Source organism: Erpetoichthys calabaricus, chromosome 5 (genome assembly GCF_900747795.2).
Source record: "Erpetoichthys calabaricus chromosome 5, fErpCal1.3, whole genome shotgun sequence".
NCBI classification, from domain to species: domain Eukaryota; kingdom Metazoa; phylum Chordata; class Cladistia; order Polypteriformes; family Polypteridae; genus Erpetoichthys; species Erpetoichthys calabaricus.
The window spans coordinates 70,863,551-70,889,619 of record NC_041398.2 but is presented as its reverse complement, the minus strand read 5'-3'; the positions used below and the strand labels follow the sequence as shown (position 1 = coordinate 70,889,619).

The 26,069-nt window shown below is 37.9% G+C and overlaps 1 protein-coding gene across 4 annotated transcripts in view; it reads right to left on the bottom strand.

Moving 5' to 3' along the window:
* Window positions 1-26,069, bottom strand: part of larp1b (La ribonucleoprotein 1B) — a 124,722-nt gene that overhangs the window by 83,328 nt on the left and 15,325 nt on the right. For all 4 annotated transcript variants that reach the window (XM_028801661.2, XM_028801659.2, XM_028801660.2 and 1 more), the window contains exon 2: window positions 13,482-13,543. In XM_028801661.2, coding sequence (XP_028657494.2) covers window positions 13,482-13,543 — 62 coding nt within the window. The remainder of the gene's footprint in view (window positions 1-13,481; window positions 13,544-26,069) is intronic.

Genomic DNA, 26,069 nt, shown 5'->3' with positions numbered 1-26,069 from the left:
GGTATGGCCCCCACAGAGCCCTGATCTCAACATCATCGAGTGTGTCTGGGATTACATGAAGAGACAGAAGGATGTGAGGAAGCCTACATCCACAGAAGATCTGTGGTTAGTTCTCCAAGATGTTTGGAAAAACCTATCAGCCGAGTTCCTTCAAAAACTGTGTGCAAGTGTACCTAGAAGAATTGATGCTGTTTTGAAGGCAAATGGTGGTCACACCAAATATTGATTTGATTTAGATTTCTCTTTTGTTCATTCACTGCATTTTGTTGATTGATGAAAATAAATGATTAACACTTCCATTTTTGAAAGCATTCTTTGTTTACAACATTTTTTCACACCTGCCTAAAACTTTTACACAGTACTGTATATATATATATATATATATATACTAGCAAAATACCCACGCTTCGCAGCGGAGAAGTAGTGTGTTAAAGAGGTTATGAAAAAGAAAAGCAAACATTTTAAAAATAACGTAACATGATTGTCAATGTAATTGTGTTGTCATTGTTATGAGTGTTGCTATACACACACACATACACACACATAAACATATATATACATATCTACATATACACCTATCTACATATATATATACACATATCAACATATATATACACACATACATACACACACACATATATACATACATACATATACACATACATAGATACACATACACACACATACAAATATATACACACATACATACATACATACACACACAGATATGTATATACGTAACATGATTGTCAATGTAATTGTGTTGTCATTGTTATGAGTGTTGCTATACACACACACATAAACATATATATACATATCTACATATACACATATCTACATATATATATACATATATCAACATATATATACACACATACATACATACATACACACACAGATATATATATATAGATATATATATATATATATATAGATATATATATATATATATATAGATATATATATATATATATATATATATATATATATATATATACACACACACACACAGACACATATATATACATATATATTTACATATCTACATATATACACATATCTACATATATATACACATATATATACATATCTACATATATATATATATCTAGACATACATACAAAAATACATTGACATATATATATATATATATATATATATATATATATATATATATATATATATATATGTAATTGTGTTGTCACTGTTATGAGTGTTGGTTTATATATATATATATATATATATATATATATATAATATACACACACACACATAAACATATATATACATATACATATATACATACATATACACATCTACATATATATATACATATACACATCTACATATATATACATATATATATATATACACATATCACACACATATATATATATACGCATACATATACACACATATACATATATACATATACAGTAATCCCTCGCTATATCGCGCTTCGCCTTTCGCGGCTTCACTCCATCGCGGATTTTATATGTAAGCATATTTAAATATATATCGCGGATTTTTCGCTGCTTTGCGGGTTTCTGAGGACAATGGGTCTTTTAATTTCTGGTACATGCTTCCTCAGTTGGTTTGCCCAGTTGATTTCATACAAGGGACGCTATTGGCAGATGGCTGAGAAGCTACCCAACTTACTTTTCTTTCTCTCTCTCTTGCGCTGACTATCTGTGATCCTGACGTAGGGGGTGTGAGCAGGGGGGCTGTTCGCACACCTAGACGATACGGACACTCGTCTGAAAATGCTGAAAGATTATCTTCACGTTGCTACCTTCTGTGTGCAGCTTTTAACTATGCTGCACGGTGCTTCGCATACTTAAAAGCTCAAAGGGCACGTATTGATTTTTTATCTGTCTCTCTCACTCTCACTCTGCTCCTGACGGAGGGGGTGTGAGCTGCCGCCTTCAACAGCTTTGTGCCGCGGTGCTTCGCATACTTACAAGCCAAACAGCCCTATTGATTTTTTTGCCCCTTTGAAGAGGAAGATATGTTTGCATTCTTTTAATTGTGAGATTGAACTGTCATCTCTGTCTTGTCATGGAGCACAGTTTAAACTTTTGAAAAAGAGACAAATGTTTGTTTGCAGTGTTTGAATAACGTTCCTGTCTCTCTACAACCTCATGTGTTTCTGCGCAAATCTGTGACCTAAGCATGACAATATAAAAATAACCATATAAACATATGGTTTCTACTTCGCGGATTTTCTTATTTCGCGGGTGGCTCTGGAACGCTAGTAAAAATAGTTGCCTGAATGAGGTTCTTTTGCAGACACGTGACCTGAAGTCTCGTGCCGTCACAAAGTTTCAGTGGCTGTACGCAAATCCACAATCGGTTTCATATTGTTTTCGCACGTTACCAATTGTGTAATGTGTTTTTTGAACAGGTTTGATTCATCGAAGTGATCACTCCTGCTGCGTTCAGTCACTTCACGTGAGCCGCTCCCTTGTGTGATGTTGCGATGTCCATGGGTTTATTTAATGTTAGCTAAGACCCAGCAGTTAAAAGTTTCTCGCTACAGCAATTTTAACTCTGTCAGAAAGTGATCCAAACTGTCGTTTATACCTCGTGTCTTCTCATTAAACTTGTATCTCGCGAATATGGCATTGCAAACGGCAGCGGGTCAGTTCACGTGCTTACATGGGAGGCGTGATGACGCGATATATTTTGATATATATCAAAATACTCGCGCTTTGCAATGGCAAAGTACTGCTTTAAAATTTTTATTAAGAAGAAAAGTAAATCTTTTTAAACTGAGGGAAAATGAATCAATAATTATTTCTTAAGGATCTCTTTGTATACCATGTTGTCAGTTCGTACTTCCGGTTCTAATATGACTAAGCTGTGTGCTGAGCTTACTCTTGAGCATGAAATCTAACGTGGTTTGTGCCCTTCCGAATGAAAACAGTTTGCACTCACCTTTTTAATAAAAGGCGAGCTTTTAAGCCTGAGAAATCACCCCGTAAATGCACACGTTTAATTGCACATGTGTTAATATGTATGCTTACACAGTATTAAAAGACACTCAACAACGTCATTTACCTTTGTTCCCGCATTTGATAAAAGGCGAGCTTTTAAGCCTGAGAAATCACCCCGTAAATGCACACGTTTAATTGCACGTGTTAATATGTATGCTTACACAGTATTAAAAGACACTCAACAATGTCATTTACCTTTGTTCCCGCGTTTGATAAAAGGCGAGCTTTTAAGCCTGAGAAATCACCCCGTAAATGCACACGTTTAACCCTTTAACCGCCAACTCCCTAAATATTCCCCAAGCCAGGCGAAATCTGAACAATTTTTGTTTTTTTACTTTTTTACATTTTTTTTACATTTTTTACATTTATTCAAGCAGTATTGACCACTAAATGTTGTGCAAGTTGCCAGTGTATACACGAAATCTATAAATGTAACCTGAATTCCCAGCTAAGCAAAACATCTTGATACCAAACCGTGCCCTTTTCAATGGTAGATACTGTCGAAACTGTAAGCGGCCCTTCCACGACAATAAACTTTCATCAACTGCAACTGACGGTCCTGGCATGTAGGGCAACTGAAATGCTTCAAATAAATGATCAATCAAAGGACGTAGCTTGAACAAGTGGTCGCGGTTTGGATCTTTCTTATCTGGCTCGTTTCTGTTGTCATTCAAATGAAAGAATTTCAGCAGCAAAGAGAATCGGTTACGTGTCATGACAGCTGCAAAAATAGGTGTTGCATACATAGGATCTGTAGACCAGTACATCTCAATATCTGGTTTTCTGATTATTCCCATCAACATCAAAATCCCAATGAATTTTTTCATTTCGTTTTCATCAGTGTCAAACCAAGCACGAACACGGGAATGTGGAGGTAAATTGGGATTTTTCTCAATAAACTGTGCTGCATACAGATTTGTCTGATGAACAAAATGTCTAATCAAATCAGGTGACACAAACAGCTCATAAAACTGCTCAGCAATGTAATTGTTTACATCAACAATAAAGCCACACGTTCCCTCAAACGAATGCAGAAAAGGTAGTTCACCACGGGCAGCAGCCCAGCTGAGATGCTGGGGATACACCCACTCAGCGCCGTCATCCGATGCGTCTTCATTCACAATATCATGCAGCGCACGTTGCTGCTCATCACTGTCACTAAAATCTTCTTCAGAACTGCTACAATCATGATCAGAACTGTCCAAAATCGCCTGCAAAGCCTCACTTGAAGTCAGTTTACGTTTCGCCATATTCACAGCTGTTACATGCGAATCACGTCACATGACCGGCCAAAACAACCACAGACTTGTCGAAATACAACGTAGTAATAATACCCACGCCAAACCGTCAGTTATACTACTTGCCAGGCATTCATATAACCACAGGCAAATGTGCCGGATAATTCCGGCAGTATGGCGTTAGCATTAAAACAGCGGTGCCGGATATATCCGGCAGAGGGCGGTGAAGGGGTTAATTGCACATGTGTTAATATGTATGCTTACACAGTATTAAAAGACACTCAAAAATTAACGTCATTTACCTTCGTTCCCGCGTTTGACTCGTGCTGTAAATCTTTTCCTTGTTTTTAGTTCACGTGATTACGTAGGAGGCGTGATGACGCGATACGTGACTCTGCCTCCTCCATTAGAGTATATGGACAAAAAACAGGTTCCAGTTATGACCGTTACGTGTAGAATTTCGAAATGAAACCTGCCTAACTTTTGTAAGTAAGCTGTAAGGAATGAGCCTGCCAAATTTCAGCCTTCTACCTACACAGGAAGTTGAAGAATTAGTGATGAGTCAGTCAGTGAGGGCTTTGCCTTTTATTAGTATACTAGCAAAATACCCGCGCTTCGCAGCGGAGAAGTAGTGTGTTAAAGAGGTTATATATATATATATATATATATATATATATATATATATATAAGACAGCAACAGTTATAACAATGACAACACAATTACATTGACAATCATGTTACGTTATTTTTAAAATGTTTCCTTTTTTTTCATAACCTGTTTAACACACTACTTCTCCGCTGCGAAGCGCGGGTATTTTGGTAGTATATATATATATATATATATATATATATACATATATACACATAATTACATTCATTGCATTCCTAGTCTGAATCACAATGTGATTGTATGGGTGGTTACCTGGCACTGTAGGGTTGCCACCCGTCCTTTAAAATACGGAATCGTGGTGCGTTTGAGAATGAAATTGCGCGTCCCGTTTTGAATCAATACTGGACGGGATTTATCCCGTATTTTTTTTATCATTTTTTTTTTAAAGCAGCGTCTCATGCAAATCATCCCACACGCATTTTATGAAGATGCCTCCTTTCCTACTTTTGATTGGGTAATACTTGATGTCATCGTTAGTTTGATTGGTGTTTTTAACTGTCCAGTGAGGAGGGCGTGTCTTTTAACTACAGTCTGCAAAGTGTTGGCACTGAGATGTGGCGTCAGCGCCATAGTTGAAGCCCCTAACGTTGCGGTCAGCAAGTCGGCTAACATCCGCCATGTGCCGTCTTTCAGTTGCGAGAAGCAGATCATAGAATGGTTGAAACTGTTGCCCCTAACGTTACGCCACGGCGTGTGGTTCGTTTATACGTCGTGTCTTCTCATTAAACTTTTATCTCGCGAATATGTTATTGCAATCCGCAGCGGGAGCGTTTGTATAAACTTAATTTAAAGTTACGTTTTACACCGTGCTTTGTTTCCCTTATGAACATGCTTGTATGCTTAACTCGCTCCGTTCTCAATTGTTTAATTAATTTTTTGCTCTTCGCTGTTTGCGGCTGTTCCTCCAATTCCCCCCACTTCGTTCTTTTATCTCGCGAATATGTTATTGCAATCCTTAACGGGAGCGTTTCAATAAACTGATTGAAAATAGTTTTGCATTTACCTTTTTAGTAAAAGGCGAGCTTTTAAGCCTGAGAAATCACCCCGTAAATGCACACGTTTAATTGGACATGTGTTAATATGTATGGTTACACAGTATTAAAAGACAGTGAACAACGTCAGTTACCTTTGTTCCCGCGTTTGATAAAAGGTGAGCTTTTAAGCCTGAGAAATCACCCCGTAAATGCACACGTTTAATTGCACATGTGTTAATATGTATGCTTACACAGTATTAAGAGACAGTCAAAAATTAACGTCATTTACCTTCGTTCCCGCGTGCGACTCGTGCTGTAAATCTCTTCCTTGTTTTTAGTTGACATGATTACGTAGGAGGCGTGATGACGCGATACGTGACTCCGCCTCCTCCATTACAGTGTATGGACAAAAAATATGTTCCAGTTATGACCATTACGCTTTGAATTTCGAAATGAAACCTGCCTAACTTTTGTAAGTAAGCTGTAAGGAATGAGCCTGCCAAATTTCAGCCTTCCACCTACACGGGAAGTTGGAGAATTAGTGATGAGTGAGTCAGTCAGTCAGTCAGTGAGGGCTTTGCCTTTTATTATTATATATATATATATATATATATATATATATATATATATATATATATATATATATATATATATATATATATATATATATATATAGTGCTATCCTATAGCCCAACCAGATTCTGAAAGAAACTGGCTGCCTCAAGTACATTTTTTCCTTATGGGGACAAGGCAATGAAGTATTTAACAAATACTTAATTTACAAATGAACACTATGGCCTATGGTGACACTGTACTCTGAGTAATATAAAATATAAATACCTCTCAACCCCTTAATAGGCAAGTTTAATTTACCATCAGTATAATATTTCATAATACACAACCAAATAAAGCCATTAACATAATGACTTTATATAATCCAATATGCAGATTCTGAAACAAAACATTATATATTCTACATTGAGTTTATTTGTAATAAAAGTGCAGTTTATTTTTACTATTGTCTAATTCAAAGTTTTGCATCTGCTTGACTAAGCCTTCAGACAAAACTTGTTCCAGCCCAAGACCAATGCTATTACTTAGATATTTGGAGAATTAGCCATTCACCCACTGTTAAGCACATGCATAGGTTCATGCATAGGTGTTTTAAGGTTGTCTGTAAAACATGTATCACGACAAGAAGAATAAAAGACAGATATGGCTATTGTCAATATTTTTAATCTTTGAATGTTCTAGCTGGGTATTTAAAAAACAATAATTTTCCAGCGATTCTTAAAAAATGCTCATGATTTAAAAGGCATTCAGACATAACCAGAAATTTAAAGTGATAGTCGCATACTCTTATGAGAACTGCTAATTGCTAATGCAAAAATAATTATTCTGATAATTATCTGATAACTGCCATTTTGCCTCAAACATAGTGTTTGTCATATTCCTTCACCCTTTTATTATTTTCCCTTATTCCTGTTCTGCTCTTATAAAGACAGTTTTGATTCTATTAGCTATATTAGGTAAAGTCTCCTACAAACCTACCCCCATTTCTCAATACAGCTGAATACAATTTTTAAAAATCTATCATCAAAACTCTAATCACAAGCAAGTACGGCAATTACCAAGTCACAATTCTTTGTTTATGTTCTTTCTTTTTAGTCATCATGGTGTGTGTTTAGACTAATAATGAGGGGGTGTGTGGGTTTGTGTGTTTATGTACGCTGCTCAAAAAAACAAAGGGAACACTTAAATGACATTGCATTTCGATGAATGAAATACTCAAGTGGATAATTTTAACTGAGTAATATTGTGTAATTCGTTGAGAACAAAATAATGTAACAACAGTCAGTGGAAACCAAAATCACCAACTCAGTGAGGGCTGGATTCAACATCACACCAAAAATCACCATCAAAAACTGAAATCACAGGTTGATCCAACTTGCGTGAATTTCACCTCAGCAATTAATAATGTGACTCAGCAAAGTGTATTGCTCCCACATGCCTGTATGTACTCCTGACAACATCTGGGCATGCTCCTAATGAGATGGCAGGTAGTGTCCTATGGGATCTCTTCACAGACCTGGATCAAGGCATCAGCGAGCTCCTCGACAGTCTGAGCCGCTACTTAGTGGTATCAGATGCACCAATACGTAACGCCCCATAGGTTTTCAATTGGATTCAGGTCTGGAGAACGTGCGGGCCAGTCAATGGCATCAATGCCTCAGTCATTCAGGAACTGCCTATACATTCTAGCCACATTAGGTTGAGCAATGTCCTACATCAGCATAAGGTCTGACAATGGTTCTGAGGATTTCATCCTAGTACCTAAGTCAGTGTACCATTGCCTATCAAGTGGAGGTCTGTGTGATCCTCCAAGGATATGCCTCCCCAGACCATCAATGACCCACAGCCAAACCAGTCATGCTGGATTATGTTGCAAGCTGCATAACATTCACCATGGAGTCTCCAGACTCTAACGTCTTTTACACATGCTCAGTGTGAACCTGCTCCTATCTGTGAAGATAATGGGAAGCCAATGGCAGAGTTGCCGATTGTGGAATTCTATGGTGAATGCCAATTGAGCTGCACTGTGATGGGCTGCGAGCACAGGTCCCACTAGAGGATGTCAGGCCCTCAGGCCATACTTATGGAATCTGCTTCTGAAAGTTTGGTCAGAAACATGCACACCAGTAGACAGCCGGAGGTCGTTTTGTAGGGCTCTGGCAATGCTCTTCCTGTTCCTCCTCGTACAAAGGAGCAGATACCGGTGTTGCTGCTGGGTTGATGCCCTTCTACTGCACAGTCAAGCTTTCCTCATGTACGGGCCCATCTCCTGGTATCTCCTCCATGCCTTTGAATCTGTGCTGGGAGACACAGCAAACCTTCTTTCAACGGCACATATGGATGTGCCATCCTGGAGGACCTGGACTATATGACTACATGTGCATACTAAATCAGCTGCAGCTACCGCCTAATGTTACCAGTAATGACAAGGACACTAGCAAAATGCAAAACTAGTGAAGAATCAGTCAGGAAGGATAAGGAGAGAGCAATTGTCTGTGGCCATCTCCTGCAAAACCATTTCCTTTTTGGGGGTTGTCTTGCTGTTGCTTCTCCAGTGAACTCATTGTCACTTTCATTTTCTCCAAAGCAGGTGAAGATGATTCACAATCGCTTAAGCTTCCTAACTGGACAGACTGATTTACCTGAAGCTTAACTGACTTTGTGTTAGTGATGATTAAGTGTTCCTTTAATTTTTTTGAGCAGTGTATTTAAAGAATTTTCTCCCTGGTGACAAAAAATGTTCTATCTACTCACCTATAAACTACCAACTGATTACATTTTTTAACATGTTCTTGGTCAACCTTCCTTCCTTTCTTTTGTTTCAAATTCGCTTTAATTTTGGTCACCAATATTTTCTCTTTTTCTAGATCTCTTTCTCTCTCTCTCTCTCTCTCTAGTGAGGACTTCTTCTCTCAGAACAACTGATGCTCAATTCATGTTAGCCTGCTGCTGTATAGCATCCAACTCTCACTCTCTCTCTCTTCCTAACCTTGGTCATTTAAAATCACCCTGTTACCAACTTAATCCTTCTCATGCTCTTTAAAATTAAAATGAATGGAAGTTCTAAGGCAAACATCAAACACTGGTTATTAGCCATGGATTACTTGCTCTTCTGGATAATGCTGTAACAATGACAGGAAAGATGTCAGTTTATCAATCCATGTTATTTATTTCCCACGCACAACACCATTTGGGTTCATCTGTGAGCTGACGACCCTTTTTCTGGAAAGGTTTCAGCCATCTTCTAACAACTCTACCTTGTAATTTCTTTATTCAGAAAGCCTGGGGAAAGGGTTTAGGTGGGTTTGTGTTGCATTATATTTTACTTATTACATATTTACAATTCTTTTTTTCCCTTTTCCTTTTTTACTTAATGTTTGCAATAAATATTTGATTTACAAAAAAATGGTGTTTTTACAGTTCACTCAGCAATTAGGATTTGAAGTTAAAAGAAGTTAGTGGAAAGTACAGAATGGGTGTTTATGCTGATGGATCACTTTCATTTTCTCAACTTCAAGTCAGCATGACGATTGCGAAAACAAAGTATAGTAACACACTTTAAAACATATTTGGTTGTAAACCTTTTGCTTCATCCTTATAACTGAAAGAAAAGACCTAACTCTATTTGATCATTTGAGATATTTGGCCCCTTTTCAGCAAGTGAAATGCTAGCTTGATTAGATTTAAATTTGTCACTGATATAGTCCCTCTCTTGGTGAATAATACAAATAAATTGAGCTAAACCTGCAGTGGATTTAAAGATCTCCCACTTTCTAAGACAAACTGTGTATTGAGCTCTTGTTTTGCTATATACTTAGTTGTTTAGATATTTTCATTAGAATAATTTTGATGAGAACCATCCAACAAGCCATGCAACGGCATTCACCACCATTCTTCAAAATAACATCAAGTGGAGATATGAAGTGAGATATGACTCTCTGCCAAACTACCTGCCAATTACTTAATGTGTTACTTTCTAATATTTGTGGAAAACTTGCCCTTAACAATTGTGTCTCCATGTTCTTGTTGAAGAATATATTTTAATGTAACAACAGAGATATACTGTACTAATTCCCTTCATAATTTTAAATACTTAATCATGTCACCTTTTAATCTCCTTATTTAAACTGAAAAGATTCAGCTCCTTCAATCCTTCTCCCATAGCTCAAACCTTGCAGTCTCTCTTCTCTGGTCCTCTCTAGCTTTTCTATGTCTTTTTTGAAATATGTTTTCGTACACAGGTAGACAAGATGTTTCTGTACACTTCTGCTGCTATAACCATTATTAGCAGCTTCAATAAAATTGATTGAGTCTCTTACAGAAGGTAATCGTATAGGAGGTGATATAACCAAAAATGTACAATACACTATAATTAAAAATGATCACAGTTATGGTATATATGCACATAGTTTAGGTACTTGTGTTGGTCCAATTTCATAGGTTAATAGTCGGTAGTTTTACTGTGAGATTTGTTTTTATATGGACAATTTTAATCAACTTAAGTAATTCCAAAAATATTTTTATTCTGCAAAATAATAAAACAAGAACTGTACCAGAAATAAACACAAGGAGCATCTTACACATGCCTTTTAAGCCACAGAATCTTTGAAAATGTGTACTATATGGCAAAAAATTAAACCAGACTAACTGCCTCGCAGTTAGGAGACCCGGGTTCGCTTCCCGGGTCCTCCCTGCGTGGAGTTTGCATGTTCTCGCCATGTCTGTGAAGGTTTCCTCCGGGTACTCCGGTTTCCTCCCACAGTCCAAAGACATGCAGGTTAGGTGCATTTGCGATTCTAAATTATCCCTAGTGTGTGCTTGGTGTGTGGGTGTGTGTGCATGCCCTGCGGTGGGCTGGCGCCGTGCCCGGGGTTTGTTTCCTGCCTTGCGCCATGTGTTGGCAGAGATTGGCTCCATCAGACCCCCATGACCCTGTACTTAGGATATAGCGGGTTGGATAATGGATGGATGGATACTCTTATCAATTTCTTTGGTTCCGCACTAAACAAAAACGAAGAAGCCTAGCTGGACTCTTATATAGCTTTCCTGCGTTGCTTTGGTTAGCTCCCAACAATGTACCTAGATGGATAAAATTCTGTTTCAATTTCAAACAAGACTCATGTTGTTGACTACTTTTATTTAATCTACTGCAGCACACAAACAAGTACTCTGAATTTACAAAGTACTGCTTTGTCCAACAGAATGCATTTTTTCAATGAAAGAAATGTAAAGCTACATAACATACATTCAAGCTCAGTTGTTTTATGATGCTCACATCTTTGGGGCATCTTTTCACAATTTTTGCGTAGTAACAAACATATACAAGTAACTGAAAAATTAAACAAATGAGAACCTATATCCTTGAACTAATGATGAAATTACCATTTTATCAGGCTTAATTAAGGTCATGTGTAAAAATGCTGGGCTAACCAAACTGATCACTATATTTACTACAACACCTGTTTGAAGGCAGTTGCCAGAACAGCATTCCAGATAGTAGAAAGCAGTGTCAGATGATGCGTCAACAGAAGTGGATTCACATGAGGATGGGGTATATCACTATAGCAAAAATGTGCAAGATGCTTGTAGCTATACAAACACTGTAATGACCCAAGCATGAAGTAAACCACTTTAAAAACATACATTAGAATAAATATTTTTCTTTTACAACATATGCTACAAATGGACCAAATGTCCTTTAGGCATCTATATATCTGCCAAAGGGACAATAAACAGATATTTAATAAAGCAAAAGTTTCAACAGGAACTGGGTAACTGCCCACTTGTTTGCCTTTTTCTCTTATTACAGAGACAAATCACATTCCCCCACGCACTTTCTTGCTTAACAGTGCATCTGTTCATATTTTTCTAGCAATATAATTTTGACAGCACAAATGCTCAAGTTAGAGTCTCAAGGATACCTAATAAAACAACATACAATGTGTTTGTGGTTAAGAGACAGTCTTCATTTATGCCGTGTACCAGTTAGTATAGATGCCATTGTTATAGTGAAATTAAAAATAACCAATAAAAATGAAAGCTAGGCAGCAATAAAATAAAGTTCACACAATAATATAAACCTAAAAATAAATATACTGAAATTGGAGCTACTAAAAACAGCCTATAAAAATAATAAAAAGGCCTTTCAGAAAAATGCAAGTTATCACAATTAATAAGAGTAAACAATACATAGTTTATTTTAAAAGCCAGAAGTCTATATGACCATCAGCATCAAGTGACTCCTTGAGAACCCTAACTACAAAGAGGACTATTTCATTTATGTTAGGTAGAATGCCCAGAGGGGACTGGGCGGTCTCGTGGCCTGGAACCCCTACAGATTTTATTTTTTTCTCCAGCTTTCTGGAGTTTTTTTTTTTGTTTTTTCTGTCCACCCTGGCCATCGGACCTTAATCCTTTTCTATGTTAATTAATGTTGTCTTATTTTAATTTCTTATTTTGTCTTTTATTTTTCTTTTTTTCATTATGTAAAGCACTTTGAACTACTTTTTGTATGAAAATGTGCTATATAATAAATGTTGTTGTTGTTGTTACATTCAAATACTTAGTGTTCCAAAACACTGTACATATACACTTGACACAATAAAAGATGTATATAGTTAGGACACCAATGCAGGGTTGTGCTACATGAAAACTGCAAACTAAACTACTTTAAATTTTCAAAGTAGCACAAGTCAGAACAGTATAATTAAAATATAGCTGCATCCCCACCATTTCTTTCTCCAGTACTTTATTGGCTACTTGGAAACAGGGCTAAACAAAAACCCTCATGTAACTGCTCTGAAGACTCATGTATCATCAGTGAATACAGAATGATACAGAATCTCTAATGTGCCACCCTGTAAGACATCTGTTCGTGTCGTAATTTGAGATAAGTCTCTTCTCCTGTGCATCACCTCTGATTCTTAAAACTGTTCTGAACTATCTGATTACCTGGCAGCAAGCACAAGTTTTAGAGGTACTACCTCATGGCCTGAATATAAAATATGAAGGAATTGGTTTGGCACCTACCTTATTTGACTTCTTTGTTTTTGGCTTTCCTGCTCGGATGACTTTAGCAGAACTTTGCTGTTCTGTACAAAAAAAAAGAAAAGAAAGAAGGATACAATTTTATTTTATATATAGACTGCCTCTTTTCCAAGTTCATTTATTTTTAGGCTGGATTGATTATCACAGCAGGGCACAGTCCCATCCAGTCCATATACAGGTACAGATCAATCCTGGTTTGTGGATGAAAACCCAAGTCCTTGTAGTTAGCCCACACGAATAAGAACTTTGCAAACTCACACTAGAATTAAATCTCAGCTGAGAGGTCTTCTAAATGCAGTAAACTTTAACACTTTCAACTTGGGTGTGTGTTGATCAAAATTATATTGCATATAGCACACACACAGAGTGGCATATACTAAAATTGCAAAACAATTCTAATTTCATTTTATAAAAATAGTTTCTAAGGGTATTTAGCTTATGCTGCATAAAATAGAAGTGGGCAAAGGTGAGGAGTATTTTTTAAACTGTGACACATTTTTATTTTAACAGTTGAGATTTTAAATGTCAAGGTTTTAAAATACAGGATTAAGTACATCCTGCAAGAAAATGGAGCTCCAGAACTTGATGCACTTTTCATGAATGTGACCATTCTCGTGTGTTTACCAGGGCTAGAATTAAATGAATACCGGAATTGGGCTGTGACTAATAATAACAGCTGACATATCTCTTCATTTCCTACCCAATGCAAAAGTTAGAAACCTGAACAATGGCCTACTACCCTGAAGTGACTCTGCCACCAGCTCATCCTTTAAAATTCCATCATCCCCCTCACTTCTGATCTTCACAACTAGATGAAAAACACCAGCACGCCACTTCATAGCACTAAGTGCACTGGTCATTGCTAGCAGTGTGTCAATGCACACATAAACTATCATTAGGAACCTTCTAACAAACGTGTCTCACTCACCTGTGACCACAATCCTTTTTTTTCCCCCCTGTGCTACTATAAATTGTATTATTCTTTATTAGTGTGTTCTCCTACATACAGCATATAGGCAAAGAAATGCTTCTACTGATTAAAATCTAATGATTTCAGCATTCACAATGGTATAGCCTAGCTGTCATTACATTTTCTGCTGTATGATGTCCACGCTGGGGATGAATTTGCCTAAGATTAATTAAGATGGCAGCAGGCATATTTATATTCTGATAATGTCCATTCTTTCTGACAGCAATAATGTTCAAAGGTTTTCTCTTAAACCAACATTGGGTTCTGAGCACAGAGTCAATGAAGAGTTGCAAATCCCTTATACTAATAGCAAATACTGTAGGTGGATATTTGCTGGCTTCATCTGCCATCAACCCTTTACTGTATTTCATAATTTGAATCTGCTCTAGTCCCTACTCAACAGACAATAAGCAATTTCTATGTTTTATTTTTTTCCCATTTAACTTTTTCAAGCGTCAACAGTACAATCACTTAGCTGTGAGCCAAGTATCAAGGGATTTACAGTGCCAAATAACTGATTAAGCAAGTTAGAAAACAGGAAAACTTTGAAGAGCAGCACTCTGCAAATGCTATAAATGCAAATCAATTTGAAGGATCATCTACAGCATATTGTCATGACACAGCACAAACCTAACGTTTAAAAATATTCTTATGATAAAAATAACCTAAAAATTCTTGACTTTTACTCTGCCAGAAACACTCCTATGGCATGAACATACATCTTTGGAAAGCCTTTTGTTGCTAATGAATTCAAACATGGTCAATAATGCCTTTACTTATATTACAAGGTGCCAAATTTGCTAATTGTGAATGAAAGCAGTATACCAGAAAGCTGATTCAGCTTACATATAACTTAGTATATAAAACTTAACTCCAGTACAAATGACCTCAAAGCAAAATTTGTGCAGCTGGAAACCACGCTGATACTCCCACCAAGCTGGCCTTGAAGTATAACAAACAATCTAAAAATAGCAAAGGTGTGTTCAAATAAAACTATAAAAAAAACCCAAAGAACACCAGCCCAAGAAGGAGGAGGAGTTCAAAATGATAGAGTAGGTGTACAAAACTAGAAAAGTGAGTACGTACAAACACTTAATGCTACAGAATGCTTATCCCTACAGAAAAGCAACAATTATTGAAATAGTTTTGTTTTTTTTGTATTTTTAAATCTTCGATGAAAATACAAGCAAACAGAAGATGCACAATGCAGACTCAATGGTGAGTGGGACAATTCATTACAGAATTATTTCTTAAAACCTCAATGAACCTCCCGAGAGACCTTATCGAAGCCACTGACAGAAATGAGGGGTGTGGTCTGAGTGCTTCAGTAATTTCATCTAAGCTGGACAGGAATCAACTAAGCAGCCAGATGAACCAGTGGGGGATGAGCGGCTTTTTAAGCACAGTGAAGCTAGCCACAGAAAGGAAGTAAATCCCAAGACATATTAATCATCAATGGTGTTGAAAATTAGACATACAGTGGGGGAATTAATTATTTGATCCAGTGCTGAATTTGTAAGTTTTGCTCACTTACAAAGGAATTAACAGTCTCTATTTTTTTTGTAGTTTCATTTTAATGGAGAGAGACAGAATATCAACCAAAAATCCAGAAAAAACAAATTACATAAAAGTTATAAATTGATTTGCATGTCATTGAGTGAAATAAGTAATTGATCCCCTACAACCCAGCCAGAATTCTGGCTCCCACAGATTGGCATGGGCACACAGATTACAATCAATCGATTACAGACACTCCTGATCTCAACTCTTTATCCATATTACTAACCGAGAATAAACCGGATATGCACGCAGGTACACGGCGATGGGACCATGAGACATACTGCGCCTGCGCGCGTTCCATAAACCGCATGCGAAGTCTTATCCAACGCGAACGAAGGAGTCACGGCCCAAAAACAAAAGAGCTCAACTAACGTGAATGAGAAATGAAGCAACAACGCGCCCATAGCTAACGACTAACGACACAGCCACACAAAAAAGAGGATTCTGCGCTGCACCCCAGAGTCAAACGGAAGAGGCCCACAGGTCCACAAAGATAGTACGGAAGGCACGAGAAAGTACAAAAGGCGCAGGCGTCCAAAACACGCTTCTGAATAGGACATGAAGCAACAACGTGCCACGAAATCTCCGTATTAAACGTACGGCATCCTCACACATCCAAACCATATAGCATATGTGAATCACATTACAATGATGCATTATTAACAGTACAACCACAGAAAACGCTCCGTATTAACAGTAAGTGCAATTATCCATATTACTAACGGTAGACAACGGATAACTAATGGAGTCACGGTAACGGCTCCAAAACGATCCAGCTCAACTAACGGAGCTACAAAAGCAAGCCCGCATGGATAAAAACAATAGACGTAGGCGCCTACAACGCGCGTCTGAAACCACGGAAGCAAAACTGTCTCAGCTCCAAAACCAAACAGCTCCGCATGAACAAATACAATGTACATAGACGCCTACAATGCGCATCAGAAACTGCGGAAGCAAAGCAGGCACGGGTTCAAAACAAAAGACCACAACTGACGCAGACGCCTACAGCGTGCGTCTGAAATGCCGCAAGCAATGCAGGCACATATCGCATACATTCATCAATGTATTTCGGGTTACACCGACAATAATCTTTTTCAAATCTATTTCGGGTTACCCAAGATCAGGGGTTGGCGAGCGAAGCGAGCAGGGGGCAGAGCCCCCTAGTTATGTGTATAAAGCACACCTGTTCACAGAATCAATTTCTTCTATTCCACCCTCTCCACCACCATGGGCAAGACCAAAGAGCTGTCAAAGGAGGTCAGGGACAAGACTGTAGACGTGCACAAGGCTTTTGCGGTATGTTTTGGGTCATTGTCATGTTGGAAGACCCATCCTCAGTGTTCTGGCAGAGGGAAGAAGGTTCTCATCTAATATTTTATGGTACATGGCCCTGTCCTTATATATTATTTTTCTTTGTGTTCACACAGAAGTTTTGATTCGTAATATCCAAGTATAGTTAGGCTTGCTTTTTTAATTTTAAGTGGGAAACCATAGGAATTCAGAAGAATATTCATTGTTTATTGTATAGTATTTATAGTACACATTTCTTATGTTATTATTTTGTTCAGTACAGATATTCTGGAATTACTTCAGTTGATTAAAATGGTCCTTATGAAACTGTTAACATATGAAATTGGGCCAACACAAGCACCAAAACTGTATTTAGTCTAAAAAATATAAGCACATAGATTATACCATAATATGTACTGTAACTGTGATCATTTTTAATTATATCTTGATATCAGTTTTTGGCCATACCACCTACTTCTACTTCACAGTGTAGACTAGAACAATTATATAAACCCATAGGCTAATGACTTCAACAAAAGCTAATTGGAGTCAGGTGTTAGCAATATGGGAGGTGTGGTTTGGAGCGTCTTTGAACAAAAACATTTTGAGTTGCAAGAAGCATCTACTGATGTGAAGTATGTCTTGCAAAAAAGACATTTCTGAAGATCTATGATCAAGAATTGTTTAAATATTCATCGGCTTGAACCGTTCACTGGAACAAGTTAATATCTCTGTTGATGAGTCCACCATACTCAGAAAACTGAACAGGCAAGAAGCCGCTATTCTCAAAAAAAGTCACTTTATGCCCGAAGTTTGCCAAAAATCATACTGACACGCCACAATTCTATTGGGAAAATGTTTTGTGGACTAATGAAACTAAGGTTGCACTGCTGAGGAATACATAATAGTATGTATAGTATAAAAAGGCCATGGTATACCAACATGAAAACATTATCCTAGTGGTAAAGTACAGTGGAGGGGTTATCATGAGTTTGATGCTTCCTTAAATCCTCAGGGCATGGACAACTGACATTCAATAGCTAAGTTTCCATCCAGTTTTTTGCGACGTTTTGTTATCGACAAACAGAATATACGTAAAAAAAAATGTGCGAAATTTGCTGTCTCCAGCCTGTTTCCATCAAACTGGCTTTTTATCGATAAAATGGTGTGCGTGATGACGTCATCCCCCCCCAAAACGAACTGTCGCATAACTTTTGTTGTATCGCGAAAAAAATCTGCCCTTGAGCCGTTTCCATACATAATTTTGTGTATGTCGCAAATTATCTACCTTTTGTTTTCCACGTTACACCCCCTCCACTAAACAAAGAAATGGAGAGATTATTCAGACAGTTTTTTGAAATTTGCCAGCTTACTGTTATTTCAGTTTCACAAATAATTGGAATTGTACATAATATCCGAAGACGACAGCAGAATGAAGCAGTTGCTTGTCTGATAGCCCTAGAGCTCGAAGAAAGTACCCCAGTGCGACGAAACCCACGGGTATGGGAGAGACGATGGAATAAGACCTTCTGGGAGGAGGTGGTGGAGAGACACTTAACAGAAAATCTCTGGCTGCAACATTTTATAATGACACGGCCGACGTTTGACATGTTGTGTGGATTCATCAGTCCTGATGTTGCGCCCATCACAGGTTGCCACCGACCACCGGTTCCAACCCAAAAGCGGATTGCCATCGCCCTTTACAAGCTGGCAACCTGTGCCGAGTATAGAGTAGTTGGAGAAACTTTCGTGGTTAGTAAAACTACCGTCCATCGATGTGTATATGCTGTGTGCACCGCTATTAAAGAAAAATTAATGCGGCGTTATATCAGACTTCCGACTGTAGCGGAGGCCAATGAAATTGCATACCGCAATTCCTTGGTGCATCTTGTGCCACAGATTTACGGTGCGCTGGATGGCACGCATGTGCCTATTCTTCCCCCGACGGAAGGCTACCGCGATTACATTAATCGCAAAGGGTGGCCATCTATTGTTCTCCAGGCCCTTGTTGATGACAGGTGCATGATACGAGACATTTGCGTTGGCACTCCTGGAAGTGCCCATGATGCAGCTGTGTTTGCAGCATCGGATCTGTACAGGTGAGCCTACCTTTCAACATCCCTTCACAGTGCGATAACAACTGAATTAACCTGCTTCCCTTAAGGTTTTTAATTAAAACTGAAATTTGAATTAATACAAAATAACGACGTTTAATCAAAAAAAAAAACTCTCTTCATCAGACCATGCGAGCCGCTCCGCCATTCTCGTTTTGATTGCACGTGATGAAAATGTGACACATTTATTTGCGTTAAAGCCCTTTTTTCCGACAAAAACTGTTTCCAATGTAGTTTTTGCGACATCTGAAGTATCGACATGGAATTTATGCGCTAAAGTTAAACGGAAAAATATTATGTCGACATGTACAACATTTCATCGATAATTAGCATTTCCATCAGCTATATCGGTAAAAAATTTGAAGCGCTAAATATTTTTTCGCAAAAACTCCTTGGATGGAAACCTGGCTAATGAGAGGAATATGAATTCCCAAGTTTATAAAGGTAGCCACTCTGATAATTATTCTGGAGAATGTTTGACAGCTGAAGCACAGTAGAAGTTGATGATGCAGCTCGACAACAATCGTAAACATCAAAGTAAAGCTATTACTATAAAATTCAGAGGAAGATAATACACCTTTTGAAGTGGTCCAGTCAGAGCCCACACCTTTACCAAACAGAGATGTCATGGAACCACTTCAAGAGAGCTGTTCACTCCCAACATCCCAAGAATATGACTGAACTGAAGCAATTCTTTAAGGGAGAATGATCCAGAATTACTCCTGAACACTGTGCAGGTCTAATCCGAAGCTACCAGAAGCAATTAGTATAGGTTATTTCTGCCACAGGAGGTTCAACCAGTTATTAAATCCAAGGGTTCACTTACTTTTTCCACAGTACACTGTGAATGTTTGATGGGAGTATTCAATAAAGATATCGAAGATAATTGTTTTTATGTTATTAGCTTAAGCATATTTTTGTTTGCCTATACTTATGACTTAGATGAAGCTTCCAAAGAGCTCACCTACTTTTTCTTGGTACTATAGCTTCACACTCAATTGTTATATTACAACACTACTTTGGAATAGGGAGGCGTTTGCAAAAACTTGCTGTTTTACTTTTATTTGTACTGAGTTTAATCCTTGTGATTAGGATAATGGTGCAGTCGGTTCTAAAATTAATTCAGTAATACTGTATTTCTTTTAAATTAACTTTCATTAGCTTTAGTTGAAGGCACATAGTGTTTTTATTGATACATCTATTTTTCTCCAAATTAGAAGAATATTCACCATTTGCTTATTCTTTTGATGGCCCTAATTTAAATTAATAAATTTAGTATTGGCATGTGGCAGGATGAAAACCAGCACCTTACAGAAAAATGACATTTTTCAGAGAGTAATTGATTTTATGTTTTAGGAAGGGGCATAGGGTAATTTTATGTATTATGCCAACATCAGAAGCCACTTTTCCTATACAGGCTTTTAGAAAGAGAACTGATGTAAGAGCTCCAGGACAGTAAGAAGGGCAGCTAGGGCCAGTTCAAAGTGAGATATATAAGAAATGTGCTTCAAGATTCTTTGGAGGTTAAAAAAAAATGGGGGTACTGTTGTGTGGTACAACGATAGAAACGAGACACTAGTAAAAATTTGTCAACTGAGAAATTTTCATGCATCATTTTTATAGCAGTTCAGAACATTAGGAAGCCAGCTTACTTAATGTTAAAAAAGTGATGTACATGTTGTGGTAGCATGGTGAGGATTGTGCATTTTGTTGCCTTCTGACATGTTGCAAGAGGAAACCTTATAGTCCAGGAGCCAAGTTATGTGGACTTTGGAAGAAAGCAGAAACAGTAGTGAGTACTTGAATGTGACTGGGGTTTAAGCATTTTAAAAGCAATATTATGTGTAGTAATTCTGAATTCTTTTACAAGCAATATGGTAATTACTAGGGAAGGCTCCATCAACATTCATGAATGTAATAATTACCTTTTTAATAGAGATGGATAGAGTCTAGTACACATAATATACTGTCGGCATTTGTGAAAGATAAAAATTGCATAGTTTACCTTCAAGTATGTGATACCTCTAGGGAATATGATATTGGAGTGAGTGGATTTAGTATGTGTATGGAAGAATATCGTGCTTCTTTAAGTGGCATCCTACTCTCTTCCATTTTACCATACAGAAGTTAAAGAGGTTAAGCATCAGTGTATGTGGGAGTGAAAAAAATTGTAAATTAGCATTTAACAACTACAAAAGACTGTGAAACACCATATTGGGTCTGTGGTTCACTGTCACTGGAGAGCTTGTTGTAATCCGAGTATGATTTTCTCATTAGCCTTTCTTTTGTATTGAAACATCAAAGTAAAGTTCTGGAATATGAAATGAACATTACATTATCTTTCTGTTACATCTTGCATGTGGAGGAGGTAATATTTGGTTTAAATTATGAAAATGTTTTTACTCTTTCTTGACTGTAAAAGATAGCGGGTATAGAAAAGGAATGAATGGATGGCTTCTCCTCCTTCCTTATCTCAGTTATATGCAGCCGCTGCAGTATCAGGAGAGAATAAGTGGCTATGAATACAGAAACGCCCATCATTTTAATATTGGTGGTCCGTGGTAATCAACTTTTTGTAAGAGATAAGTTGGAGTAGCAGGGAACCTCCCTTTCTGCTTTGGGCATTGAACAGCAGTTTTTTTTTTTTTTTTCCTTCTAAAGAGCAAGAAGAACATGGACATCTCATGTCCTTGATAAAACATATTTTCATAGAAACATCTCAGGCAATGTGGATTAGTCTTAATAATAGCTTCAATCAGCTCATACCTGTCTGTTAGGCTTTCGGTAAGCATTCACTTGCCAGTACATGTCTTCACATTTTCAGCTGTGATGGCAAGTTATTGTTCATAAAAACAATACTTTTTAATGTAATAAGAGCAGCACACAGTACTAATTTCTCTAGTGGTCTTCAGACCTTATTGTACTCTACTGTTTCTGGGTGTCTACTCTGTCTAGGTCTCTCCCACCTATGACTGATACTAAACTGGTATCATACCCGACCCTTACTTACCCTTCATCTAACAGCTGGTAATCCTACAAGAAGACTCTACATCACAGTTTCGGGCTGAGCCCGGGCTGGGTTGTATGGATTACCTGACCACCAGGTGTATGCTGGCAAAAGGCACCCACAGGCCTGGTCCCAAGTTTGGGTTCCAGTAATTCTATCCCATGGTGAACTTTTTTTTTTGTTTTTTTAATTTGAGGAAGGTAAGTCTAAAGACAAAAATTCTTGGTTTACTGGTTGATCTACATCGCTTCCCTCACTTGTGGTCATGGGTTGTGGGTAATGACTGAAAAACATGAAATGTGGATTCAAGCAGCAGAAATGAGGTTTCTTTGCAGGATAACTAGGCTAACACTCCCATGAGAGGGTGACAAGTTCAGCAATTCAGGAAGGCCTTAAGAGAAGTCACCGAATCATCCGGTTTGAGGGGAGCCAGTTAAAGTGGTTTGGATATGTTGTAAGGATCTCAGGTGGTTCCCTCTAGTGTTGCTCGAGTCATGTTCTACTGGACAGAAACCTGCAGGAAACCTAGGACATGTTAGATGGATCATATCTCGGCTGGCTTGGGAATGCCCGGGAATTCCCCAAGAAGAGCTGGAATATGTAGCTGGGGATAGTAAAGTCTCAGCTGACTGGCTTGGGTTTCTGGCAGATCGACCCCTACCAAGAAAAATGGTTTCAGAAAATGAAATACTGCATTTCCTGGTGATACCTGTCAGAATCATTGCCACATGCCTTTTAAGGCTACCCCCACACTACCTTGAAGTTACTGACTTTTGTGCTTTGTTTTTAACTAAGTTATCAAATGTCCTCTTGATGCCAGTCAGTTTTGAGCTAATACATCCTGTAAACTTAAACACGTTTACTTAAAAATGTAATAGCATTTACGTTATTAACATTCATAGAAGCCATTGCAGTACACCCTTATTTTGTGTGAGGGATTATTCCTAGGCTCCATGCATAGTATAAAAAAGGTGCATGTTATGAAATGTCCCTGAACAAGTCCTTACATTGTCCTTAAGGACTCGAATTTGCACTTTGTCATTCTTTAGAATGAAAACATAGCCGTCTTCGACAAAAATCAGTTAGCCAGAGACAATCTACTAATGAGATGGCAGATGCAATGAAATAAGACCTGGTAATCTATATTACTAAACGGCAGTTAATTTATGCACGGCAGACGCAGCGGACGCACCGAAGCGCATGCGCACTGCAGCGCGGCGCCCCAGAGTCAAACGCAGCGGCTTCGCTTTAGGTCGCAGTGTGGCGCCCCAGAGTCAAACGCAGCGGCTTCCCAGAGTCAGTAGGTGGCGCCCACACAACACAACCTGTACATTACACTTGCTCTAATCCACTGTGCCAGTAATATAGATCACATAACGGTCACAGACTCAAACCCAGCGGCTTCCCAGACTCAGTGGCTGGCACACGAAAACCACAACCTGTAAACTAAACTTGCTGTGTTCCACTCTGCCAGCAGTCGGTGTCAGCAAAGGCAATGGAATCACGTCTCCACAACGAAACCGCCTTAGTACAGATATGCTTATTTAATTAAATGACATTTCCCCAGACGCACCCACCCTCCATGATATGTTATCCATCCAAATATCGGACGGAACAGAAACTGATTGCCATTCTTGGATTTACGATTCTCTAGAGAATCGCGGGCTTACTTGTAGCATAAGAAAGGCATATCAGGGTCCTTCAGGCCTACCAATTGATGAGATGGAACAAGACCATGGAAGGCATCTACCTCACTCATTCTCTTACACAATACACAGTGGTGAGAGTGAGATAGCAGGAGTATGGGAAGTGTATGCCTAACTATCACTTGCCATTGCACTCTAGGGTGTCTGAAACAGAGTGAGAGGGTTTGAGGTCATGTAACTGTGCACAACGGTGTGTGTGTGTGTGTGTATAAGAGAGTGAGTCCCTTCTTGTGCCTGCCTGTTTCTTCTGGCTGTGCACACCAGGTTGAGTAAACCGAGGAAAAAAAAAACACATTGAGGAGTGCATCTCAATTCTTCTTGTACTGCTGTGGAAAAGACTTAGCTTAAGTAATCAAAGTACTTGCGTCTTCTTGCTCTTTCTGCTACAGTGGATTGTGTAGCATGTGAGAGAGAGAGCATGGAAGATGTGTATCTCCTACTTTGTAACAGCACTGCATTCAACAGTAGAACAGGCCCTTCTCCTCCTTTATAGGAAGAAAAATACATCACCTTTCTCCTTTCACTTTTCATTTTTGTTCTATTTATGATCCTTCACCATTTCATGCAAAAATTAATTAACACAAGATTAATTAGTGTTAGCTGAGGTTCTGCTGTATTTCTTTGAATTGACACTGCAGCCCTATGATACACACCAAAACCTTTTATGACCCAAAGATACTTTTGAATATAAAGTTTAAATATCCTCTGGATTTTCTTTTTGCTTTCCCAGGTGTTCTTGTTTACTAAGCTGGTCTTTACTAATGAAGACACAAATTAGTCTGAAGCTAATGTGACTCCAGCCTTTTAGCATTCTGTATTATTTGCCCTGGCATCTACTCTAGTTGTCATTAATTGCCATTATTAGTATACAATACAAAGAAAGGAAAAATCACAAACGATAATCTATGGTAAAACTACAGCTATTTCTTATAAATGTCAGTTTCACACTATGCACATTTCTAAATGTAAAATAAGCGAAGAAAAAATGGCCAGCTAATTAGACAATTGGTAAACTTACTGACTGTTAAACTGGTTGGAACAAAAACCTGCAGCCTCAGTGGTCACCTGGGATTGAACTTACGAATCATTGATTTTCAATACATGCTTCAGCATGGTTTGGGACTTAGTTGGGATACAGCATTTAGAACAGTTTATTTTTCCTCACTTATGTTCATTATTAATTCTGTACCTGCTTCCAACATGTAAAATTAAAGTACAGTAGTGTGACATTTACCAAAGCACTAAATGTCAGAAATAAGAGTTTTGTTTTTGAAAGGATAAAAAACACCCTTATTGAACTGAATGTTGGAGACATGGTTCAGACACTATTGCAGAATAATGATCAGTTTTTATCCCCAAATTAAATATAAATAAGCTTCAAGTTGAACTAAGATTTCTGCATATCTCATGTTTGTTGACAATTATATGGAAGACTTCTACAGTTCCACTCTTTAATCAAGCTGTAAAATACAGCCTGTCATACTTTTATTTTAATTTCAGAACTGAGTTGAAAGAAAATTCTGCCATGGATGATGGTCAGACAGGACTTCGAAGGTTGAGGTGGGAGAAGTGTACAAGTGGGTATGCTTGTTTTTTCTTTTTCATGCATAATAGAAAATAAAGTAAAACCTTTATTCCTTTTAAGCTACAATGCAATTTTCGTTTCTAATATTTTTCATAGAAGGACATTGTGGTTTAATCAAGAGCTAAAAAAGCCTTGGGCTTTTAAGGGGCTTATATCTCAAAGTAAAAGACTGCCTATAGAGTAACTGGAATAAAGAGGCTTATCATTCTTTTAGGTGTTATCTGCAGATGTCAGCTTTGGAAGGCATATACTGATAGCAAAACTGCTTTTTAAGAACAATCATATGACCTTTAGTAGATTAGTAAACTCCCTAAGCAGAGTTATGGAAGGTCTGTCTT